Source organism: Macrobrachium nipponense, chromosome 27, assembly GCF_015104395.2.
Source record: "Macrobrachium nipponense isolate FS-2020 chromosome 27, ASM1510439v2, whole genome shotgun sequence".
NCBI classification, from domain to species: domain Eukaryota; kingdom Metazoa; phylum Arthropoda; class Malacostraca; order Decapoda; family Palaemonidae; genus Macrobrachium; species Macrobrachium nipponense.
Window position 1 is genome coordinate 8,286,861 of NC_087216.1, and position 10,649 is coordinate 8,297,509.

General features: G+C 39.7%; 1 protein-coding gene across 2 annotated transcripts in view; it reads right to left on the reverse strand.

The window, feature by feature from the left end:
• LOC135200798 (uncharacterized) overlaps nucleotides 1-9,672 on the reverse strand; it is a 19,514-nt gene extending 9,842 nt beyond the window's left edge. The window contains exon 1 of one of the 2 annotated variants that reach the window (XM_064229447.1): nucleotides 9,629-9,672. In XM_064229447.1, coding sequence (XP_064085517.1) covers nucleotides 9,629-9,646 — 18 coding nt within the window. In that variant the 5' untranslated portion in view covers nucleotides 9,647-9,672. Of the gene's footprint in view, nucleotides 1-1,806; nucleotides 1,828-9,628 lie in introns of those variants that run through there. The other variant, XM_064229448.1, reaches the window with a different exon arrangement.
• Between the last annotated feature and the right edge of the window lie 977 nt (nucleotides 9,673-10,649).

A 10,649-nucleotide genomic window follows, 5' to 3' on the forward strand; every position in this document is an offset into this window, starting at 1 on the left:
ATTCACTCACATAAATTCTGAAGTACAGAGAAAGCAATCCCACAAATAACTAGGTGCTATCCAAATACAAGGCAGAACTAGATATCTCCGCGGTTAACCCAGACAAGTATTAAAACAGCCGACTCGTTTAAGGAAAACAGCAAATAAACTTCCCGCAGAGCTCTCTCGAAAACGCGTAAAAAAAGAGAAGGCTGTGAGGCGTCATCTTCCTTCTAACATGGAATTCTAACATCTGGTATCGGGACGATTATCTGAACGACTGTCTGAACGATTGTCGTTATCGACCCACATACACACACTATTCATACAGTATGAACATCTGTCGATCTCCGCACTGATTTCAATCTGAACAAAGACTTTGTCTCGGGAAGACGTAGCATTATCATCTCTGGAAGAGACGCGCGCAATTATGCGATAACGTTATATCGGCAGGCAAACCCATACCTTGAACGATCTGTGTATGACAGCTTAAGTCGCAAGCCAGCAACCTGGTAGTGACAGATTCCCGCTGAGATCGTTCAGACACGAAGCTCCGCCCACTTTTGCATTCAGACAAGCCCAGACACACACTGTTTTTGCGAACGATACAGACAATCGTTCAATGTATGGGGAGCCTAAAACCTGAAGGAGAGAGCTTCTTCCTCCCTCATACTTTTTTTCCCCTCCCTTCCCCCTTCGCCGAGTCCCCCAATCGGTATCCTGAAAGTATCTTTTTATCGTTGGTGGTTGATTTAGATTAAGATGGCCTATTGGCCTAATGGCAACGCGGGCCCTTTGCGCACAATGGCGGCGCTCAAGTGATTGATAAGGTTTTTAAAGGAATAAGAGGACACTATAATGTATAGCGTAGACCTCTGGACTCGAACCGCCACGGAGATGATGATCTTGTAGATCTCACAACAACGGCCCCGCCCCCTTACCCATCACTTTCTCCTTTCATAGCCTGGTCCGTCAGTGTTTATGTAAACATCAAAAGCCTTGTTTCCGTCAATAGGCCGTACGATTACAAATATTTACAATTTCAAAAAGGTTCCCTAGATGCGGACCAAGCGCCTCAGTGGCGTGGTTGGTATGGTGTTGGCGTCCCACCTCGGTGGTCGCAGGTTCGATTCTCGGCCATTCCATTGAGGAGTGAGAGATGTGTATTTCTGGTGATAGAAGTTCACTCTCGACGTGGTTCGGAAGTCACGTAAAGCCGTTGGTCCCGTTGCTGAATAACCACTGTTCCATGCAACGTAAAAACACCATACAAAAAAAAACTTGACCGTCCGTTTCATTGCCTTATGTGCACTTCTGAACTCGAGTATAGGTTTCAAAACACTGTGGCATTTTTTGCATACGCCATTGTACAAGTATTCACACGAATAATTGAAATGGACTGTATGATGTATGTCTATAATACACACACATTAAATATATAGGTAATCCACAGCCTATCAAGTCTGCATTGCAGTATCAATCCGAGTGTACAGATCACGCTTTACATGACATACCGAGACATTATATATGCCAAAACACGATATATAAATTTGAATAAAATCCCAAAGCTTTCGATATATATTTATGTGTGCCAAGAGAAAGTGAATGTCTTGGCCAGAATCGCAGAGGAAAGTATGAATCAGCAGCCATAAACCGATGTCAATAGAAACCGACAGATGGCGCCCGTTCAGGATTTTTAACTCGACAAATAGCTTGGTCATTTCCCAGCCTTTGTGGGTGTGTGTTTTCCGCGCATGCGCGTGTTAAGGTGTTAAAGGTGCTAGGAAAAAGTAACTGGCGGAATAATGAACCATTGTTGATTTTTACCTTTTATATTTCGTAATTACGTTCACGCAATCTTAGTTGGGGTGCTACTTTGGCTTGTCTATCACCTACTCCGAGGTGCACCGTGCTAGTACTAAACACGGCGGAAGCTCCTTGGGAGGCCGTGTTTAGTACATAAGCCCCTCTGGGATCAAAGTATTATATACACCCATTTCTATATTGTGTGGCCGACGCATTATATGTTAATATACGATATCTTTATGCGGAAGTCTGCTTTACATTTACCGTACCGTGTTTAGTACTATAATTTTTTATAGCATCCTCGGTGTAGGTGACGCGCAGATAACAAGCCAAAGTAAGCACCCTTTGTAGGTCGTGTTTCGTATCGTCTAATTTTCTATTTGGTAACGTCAGGGGTGACGGTAATATAAGAGAGGGTCTTGATGGCAAGTCATGATACTAGAAACGTCAAGTTACCGTCCCGAAGCTCGTACCAAGGATTGTACCCTCATTAAGGTTATCGGTATAGGCCTATAAGGATATGCCACTGGTTGCGTGTAGTTTAATGTAAACGTTCTTTACCAGTAAACTATTGTAGTTCCACACAAAAAATGAATTTGTCAATAAGCATTTATTATTAATATTATTATACAGGAAAAGAACAGGTAAAAATAGAGTAGAAGAGAGACGAAAATAGGTATATAATTTAGACTTATATGTGATAACCTTCATAATTTCTCTAATTGTGTCGTATAGTTTCCTATCGTGTAAAGTGCTGTATTAACAGCTTTTCCCAAGGCAAAGTCAAATAATGAAGTGGCTGCAAGTCTTAATCGTGATTTAAAAGGACCGCTAGCAAGTCTCATCGAACTGAAACTCTTTTTCTCAGTATTTAAGGACCATATCCTCTAACGTTGTCAGAGAACTTCGCACATTTCACAGAGAATCTCTGTTTTATCTTCAGAGATATAAGAGCGTTAACGCCAAGTACTTCAGGTCTTTTGTTTCGTGACTGGTGGTAAATTTTTTATCCCATTTGGATGTCCGTAGCTTCGGTCTATTTTTATATTACAGAGAAAAATTGCTGGAAATCGCTTCATAATTACCTATTTTTAGACCATCGTCGGGATATTACGTTTCGTTCTTTGACGTCTTGCTTTTCATTAATCAGCTTTTGCATTTTTTCGAACGTCAGTATTTAGTGCCACATGCAATTTTTTTTCCGGTTCTGCACGGATAGACAGTCTTCCTGACGTAAAAATGTAGTGCTTATTGATGCTCTTAAGTCCGAAAAGGCTGCAATGCCACTTTACAGTGATGTGCACTACTATTGCTTTATCATTTTTTTTTATCAATAACTTTATATGCACATCTTGATATCTATATTGCTCTTTTGTTGAATTGTTAGCTATCTTTCTTTCGTCCATTACCTCTATATATATATATATATATATATATATATATATATATTCATTACTTGCATAATTCTTCTCTTTTTAACTCAAAGTTTACATAAAATTCAATTTTCTTGTTATCGTGCAGAATTAGACGCAATGCTCAGCTGCAGTCATTTGTCTCTTCACACCGTAGGGGGTTTCCCGGCGATGGGAAAAATACGTTTTCAAAGGTGGCTGACGCTTTCTTCACGGCACCGTAAGCACCGTGTGCTTAGCAATTAGACAGCCAGTTAATCCAAAAGGCAAACATTTGAGCCCAGATGTTGTGATGGTGGATGTTAGAGAAGGTAAGGCTTAAAACACCTGGGAGTTGTCAAAGATGAAAAGTAGCTTTGGTTACTCATCGCGTGGCCATAATTGTTTGGCTGAAGGACCACACGCGCACGCAGATCATTTTCACTTTTTATTTTTTTATTTATATTTTGCAAGGAACGTAACCGCGGATACGACATCCACTAGGGATTGGGGGCCGTCCAATGTATTTCGCCGTGTTTAGTACTGGTCCCTGGGGGGTTAATTACAGTCGTCCGAATAAAATATTCAAAATTCTTGTTCAGGAGGTAAAACTGCATAGAAAAACCGCAACTGCTGTAGTGAAGGTCGCCGCGGATAAGTACCCTAGATCTACCTTAATTTTTGTTACGTGTGACGGATGAGAAAATTCGATGTGTAAAGTAGTAGATGACATCATTGGAAATTCCAAAGAAAACTGTTATGTAAGACCGTGAAGTGATCAGCGACATTTGTAAATAAATTTTAATAAGGGTTTACTATTTTATCATTATTCATCCTTTTCGGTGGCATCCTTTTTGGCGGCATTTAAAGAAAAAGATGTCAATTATTCTATTCAGTCTTGAGTCTTTGTACGGCAGTCCTAGCAGTAATAAGAAAATTTCTTTTCATAAAGTAAATTGGAAACAAATTACGCACCGTAATGACGCAAAATTGAAATCAGAAATTGTGATAATCCTGTACTAAGGACCCAATCTGACAAATCATATCTTGCGTAACTTGAAGGAACTTTCACCCTAGTGCCCCGTTAGCAGTTTATTCATGTTAACAGGAAAATCCATTGCTCTAAAGACAGGGAGAAGTCATCTCGGTGGGCGTTGAGGATACGGCTCAGTGGGTAATGGTTGCAAGCTGTTTAGAAAGCTCGCGGTTGGTGGTGGCCGTGGTAGTGGTGTCTATCTTTGCAAACAAAGCGCACCTTTTGACTATGATGATTTGCCCGATGGAAAAGGAGAGTATTTCTCTCTCTCTCCTTCGGTTGGGATTTTCGTCACGACGAGTTCTTAGTTATTGTTAGTCCTTCAGTTTGTATTGTGCAACGAGAGGAATGTCCCATAGGCGCGGGCGGCAACTTTCTTACTGAACGGCTCCTGCGGGATGGCGGGAAAATTATTATGTAGAAAGTGGATCTGCCATCGTGACTGATAGTTAGCCCACTTTCGAAGATGGAATTTACTGGCAAATTATGGCATGTCAGTCAAAGAGTACTGGCTTCCATTGAGAATGATTTGCTATAAAAAAAAATCTTATTGTATTTGTTTCTCTGAATGGTTTAATATTCCGAAATTCCTTGCGTTATCGAAAACTTGTTAATCACAGGTCTCAAACAATTATTGTAAATGTGATCATTCAGTGTACTTTGTTAGGACTATGATCCAAGTGATTACAGTGTTTTGAAATCCATCTGCCGTAATGGCAGCTCTCGACTTATTAATGATTATCCAGCTTAACTTAATTTAAAGCAAGCTTCCGTGGTTCTTCTTGAAGGTAGGTATATAAACGAAGCAGAAAGATTGAGTGAGACTATGTTTTCTTCAGTGCATTGCTTTACCATCCCGACGCTCTTCATAAACATGTTGTGGGTGATTTTTAGCCACACGTTTCTCACGCAGGAGCATTCCATTGCCAGCTCGCAAATCGCCAGACATTAAGATTCTTCACGCTTTCGTGACAGTTTCAAAGCGCTTGCGTCATTGGCGACATCTGTCTGACGATTCACGGACTTCCGATTCGCGACGTAAACTTGCGCTAGATTTGAAGATTGGAGATTGAATTTAATTTTCCTCTTTTTTTTTTCTTTTTAGAAAACATTTAGCATGATTTATGCGACGGCTTTGGTTAAATTATGCGTTAGTTGTTCTTGAATATACGAATAAAACATTTATTGATTTTTTTTCACAAAGGTCGAAGCTGGCTGAAGAAGCCAAGCTACGGAATTTTGACTTGTTCTTCGTGACTAGGCCTAAGTATTCGAATTCTTGTACTCATGGGAAAATACCTTGAAATGTCTATTTGTTCATTTGGGGGTTCAGTTATTTGTCAGTTTTACGTAAGTTGTAGTGTGCGTTAGATACACATTGAACGTGACACATGTGTATGGCCGACTTTTCCGGTTCATGCTGTCATATAGACTAGGCTTCTACTATAGTTCCTTCCGGTTACTTCTCACATACTATACTCTGTTTTTTTCATCCAGTCCATCCGCCTGTGGTGTTTTCGCATGTAACACTGCGTCCAGGGCTTTAAATAATATCATATTTCGAATGTTAATGGTGTAATTCGCATACAGTAAATTATTAAAACACTTTTCAGTTGCAAATGTACACCCAGATATCCTTTTATTTACCTAAAACTTACACATAGCGTAACTATTTAAGGCCCGGGACGCAGTGTTACCATGCGAAAACACCACAGGCGGATGGACAGATGGAAAAAAACAGAGTCCTGTAGACTCTTGACCTCTAGTTAACCAATCCCTCTTAAGTAATTTCTTTCCAGGAGGTCTTAGAAAGTTTGCCTTCCAGATATCAGAGGACGCTCGTTGGAGTCTTACTGTGGGCGAGAGGGAAAAATAGACTGTCGAGGCTTGGGCGTTTACATATCTTGTGTGGGCGCAGAAAGGGTGGTCGTCACTGATCTGCAGTTCACTATCGCTGCAGTTATCACTCCTTCGTGTCGGTCCCAAACAAGGATAAACGAAAAGGATGAGTGTAGGATTAACACTTCGTTGAAAAGACAGACGTACCGGATCTTGTGTGAGCAACAGTGGATCTGCTTTATATTCTTGATTCTCCTCGGTTCCGTACTGTGTCCTTCCTCTCATTTATGTTTTAATCGGGAACCTCGTTATGCCACTCTTACGACACTGCGTCTCTCTCCAGATCTACTCTTTTTCCCTGACATTACTCTGATGATACTCTCAGTCGTCCCGTTATTTGAACCCCGTATAATACTAATAGAGTGCTCTGATAGGGTCATACGAAGCTTAGTCTATCAGTATTAAAAGAAGGTATGTATACCCTTTTCCCTTTACTGTCCTTTCAAAATGTGATTTGGTTTTGAAAATAAAGCCATGTCTGCCATTCTAAGTCAGTAGTGTGACATCTCTGCAAAATCATTCAAAGAACTTTTTTTAATGTTACTGTGAAAGATCAGTCGTTGTAATTAGGAACTGCAGGTATCGTCTGCAAGCGGGGATATTAATCTTGTCTTACTTCTCATGAAGTATTTCCTCAGCTATATGTAGGAACACTTCCTTTCCGCTTTTCGTGCTTGATGTGGCTGAACCAAAGATCATTCCATTGCAACAATGCACACTGCAGGTCCTCTCTTCAAAAATTCCCTCGGTCTGCTCTACAAAAAGCTGGGGTATCTGCAGTTTTCCATTGGGTACTGGATGTTATCACTGAAAACCGTAGTTGCTATTTGATGCCAGTCAGTTTACATTGGTGCTAAGAATAGTACCATAAAAAGAATCTCTCGCATACCGGTTTCTGTGAGCTCTGTCACAGAGTCACGTTGCTACAGTATTTTTTTCTTCCTTACACGAACTAAATTTGTCTAATACGCGTTTAGATTCCCTTTAAGGGATTAAGTGTTATAACAATTTGACTACACAGTTTCAGTAAAATAAATGATCTCGGGAAACTTAACAAAACTCACTCATCTCTGAAAAATTATTCATTATAAAAGTAAACATGCATACAAGCAATAACACAGCATTAGTCGTCTCCAAATTTGATTGCTTGGATGGAGTTTTTACGTTGCATGGAACCAGTGGTTATTCAGCAACGGGACCAACGGCTACGTGAAATTCCGAACCACGTCGAGAATGAACTTCTATCACCAGAAATACACATCTCTCACACCTCAATGGAATGCCCGAGAATCGAACTCACGGCTACCGAGGTGGTACGCCAACACCATACCGACCACACCACTGAGGCGCTGTCGTCTCCATATAAACTTGTTCTGAATTCATGAAAAACCATTCGGCGTCAGCTTTGTAAGCTAACTACTCAAATAGACCATTCACCGCAAATGTTTGCAAAGTAATGCACGCAAACCGACGTGGTTAAACAATAACTTAGCGAGTGAATAATAATTTTAGCATTCGGAACCAGGCAATTTCTATGCTAACCTTTTGACGCCGGCTCGCTTTCTCTGCTAAAGTCTCTCCTGGATTCCGGTAATGTTTCTCAGTTTTTTAGTCTTTCGACAGGTGCTGTTATTCTCTCTTCCGGTTTGTGGTAGCCTCAGTAAACGTTGTCAACTCTCTCTCTCTCTCTCTCTCTCTCTCTCTCTCTCTCTCTCTCTCTCTCTCTCTCTCTCTCTCAACAAGGGCCTTAGTAGATGGTTTATATATTTTATTAGAGGTAACGAAAATATAATCAACATCCAGAATATGGGTAAAAAATAGATGTTAGATGATGTTAGATAATGTTGCTGAATCCAAATGCTGACGCTTCTTACATATACTAAGTTGATCATGTTATTTTATATTTTCGAAGCTAGGAAATGTTATCTGAAAGACTTAAAAACATTAAGGATAGTATAAGCTGGGGAAACTTGCAGTTCGATTTAACAATATTTGCATTAACAGGGGAGGGAATAATGACAGGGAAGAGCGTTTCAATTCATCACGTAATTGTTGCTCTTATATAATAATGGCAGGGGAGAGCGTTTGAATTTAGATGTTGGCTTGTTTGCCAAGCAAGAGTATACTGCAGCGCCTATGATAATGAAACAAGATACCGAATCATCACGTAATTTTTGCATCTATATTTTTTTCGAGTTAATTATGAGTGAGCTTGTAAACGGCACCTTCCCGATAATTACTATATTTCTCAGTTTTATCGCCTAAGCGTTTTTCATAGCGCGAGTGCGTAATTTTCAAGTGAGTATTATCCTCTTGACTTGTAAACATTTGATATGAAGTGATGCCAAGCATCGCTGGCTGTAGACCTAGTTTCTAGCATTTTGTGTTATGAGAGTGATGAAACTATCAGTGGTATTAAATTATTTCATCTCTCCATTCTCTGTTATCTCTGTATATATTTTAAAAAAAACTAGAGAGGAACATATGCGAATGATTTTTCTTATTATAAATCTATGTGTTTTTAACTTATACACAACCAAAGGTGCATATTTAGAAAGCCCTTGGCGTTCGTGATTTATGAACACCAGCTCTGCTGGAATGCCCCGGCGGTTCCTTATGCTCTGAGGGGTAGAAAGATACTGACGGAACGGGGCACGCGAAATTTACCCTCACTTAGGAGTATTTTGGGGGGACGGTTATGCAGACGCCGATGGAAGAGGAACCATAACATAAATGAGGAAGGAATCATTACTGAAAACCCAGTATTGGTAAAATCCCCCATAAATGGAGACTTAGCTATTTGATTAATTTATTAGATTCTTGAATATATACATAATTGTGAAATGGTGGAAGAAAAAATGTAAAGCCGTCAGTCAGGACGGGCAAAAACTTGGCACTTCATATATAAGAATGAAGACAGCAAAAATAAAATGGAGGAAGAATGTGAGACTCTCAGACTAAAGAATAATATTCAGTCGAAGGAAAAACAACGGTAAAACAAAAATAATAACAATAGTAGAATAACAGACAAAACGGGAGAGAAATAGTACCAACAATGGTAAAGCTAACATAAACGCAAAGTAGACTGCACAGAACTCAATTGACACAGAAAGTATTGGGCAATTTGTTGACTATAGTTATGGAAATGTCTGTTAAAACAAAGCTTATTGTTGTTGCAAAATTAACCTGTGTTTTGTTCACCTACATGCATCTTACTGTGATTCGATTCTCATAAGTATTCCAAGAGTAGCAAGCGAAATGCAGCATATTTTTACATTGGAGTTTGTCTGGACACCAAGTGCACGTGTGTCTGTGTGTGTATTATAGATGTAGCAGTTTGCAAAAATCATTCTAACGATTTTTTTCTTCAAATCTCCGCATTATTATAACCGTAAACAAACACTCAAAATATACCAAATCCTAACGAACACAAACAGCAGCAAACTAGTGAATTTTCCATTTTCCAGCGCCACTCACACATACTACCACACACTTTTGACGACCAAAACGCACGTACCAAAATCAGTAGCTTCATGCTGACGGCACAGCCCCTTGCTGAAGAATCACGGAAAGCGAGAGGGACGCTCTCCTTATGTAGTCTTCGCTTCCCCGCCCACTTTCCCGTCGCGCGCAGCTCAAGGCCATCCTGGTGGTTTGCTTTGCTGGTACTCTGAGCATCAACAGACGTACATAGATAGATAGAGAGAGAGAGGGAGAGAGAGAGATGTATGATATATAATCAGAATAATAAAACATTCATATTAAAGTAAACAGCCATTGAATTACAAAGTAAAGTTCTACAGAATAGAACAGAAGAGCAAATATATATATATATATATATATATATATATATATATATATAGAAAATACATACGGGAACAGCAGAAAAAATCCAGAAGAAAACTTTGGCAATAGTATATTGTTCTTTCACATAGTATTACAGTTCTTCCCAAGTTCAATTAAATTCAGAACCATAAACACAGCCTGAAAGACAGTTTGTTTAACAGTCCTAAAACGAAAATAATAATAATAATGATAATAATGATAATAATAATAATAATAATAATGGTGGGCTGTGTGTTAACGTGACACCTCAACAGAATATGGATGCAAGGTATTGGGTACAAGCAGCAAAGGAGAGAGTGGAAACTTTCTTTTGCAGTACAGCTGATTGAAAATGGCCAGACAGGGTATCTCGCAAATTGTCTAAAACTCTCAACGATAATTAGCGTCGTGTGGGAAAACGAAACCCGCCCTCCATGATTTATATAAATTTGACAATAGTCGGCAGGTGCTGACATCTACGTTGGCGAAGAAAAGCTATTAGGTCTGTTGCATTTATATCATAATCTCGAGGTATGGGAAGCCTTAGGGACATTACTGAAATCTTTGGGCAACATAAGATATGTGTCCTACGCGCTGCGAAAAGATTGTCACGAGTCGAAGGCAACAATTATTGCCGAAGATTCGGAATCGATGCTCGATTGGTCAATCAAATAGAATCTTAGTTTTGCCGGAGTTCAGCATCACGACACGGG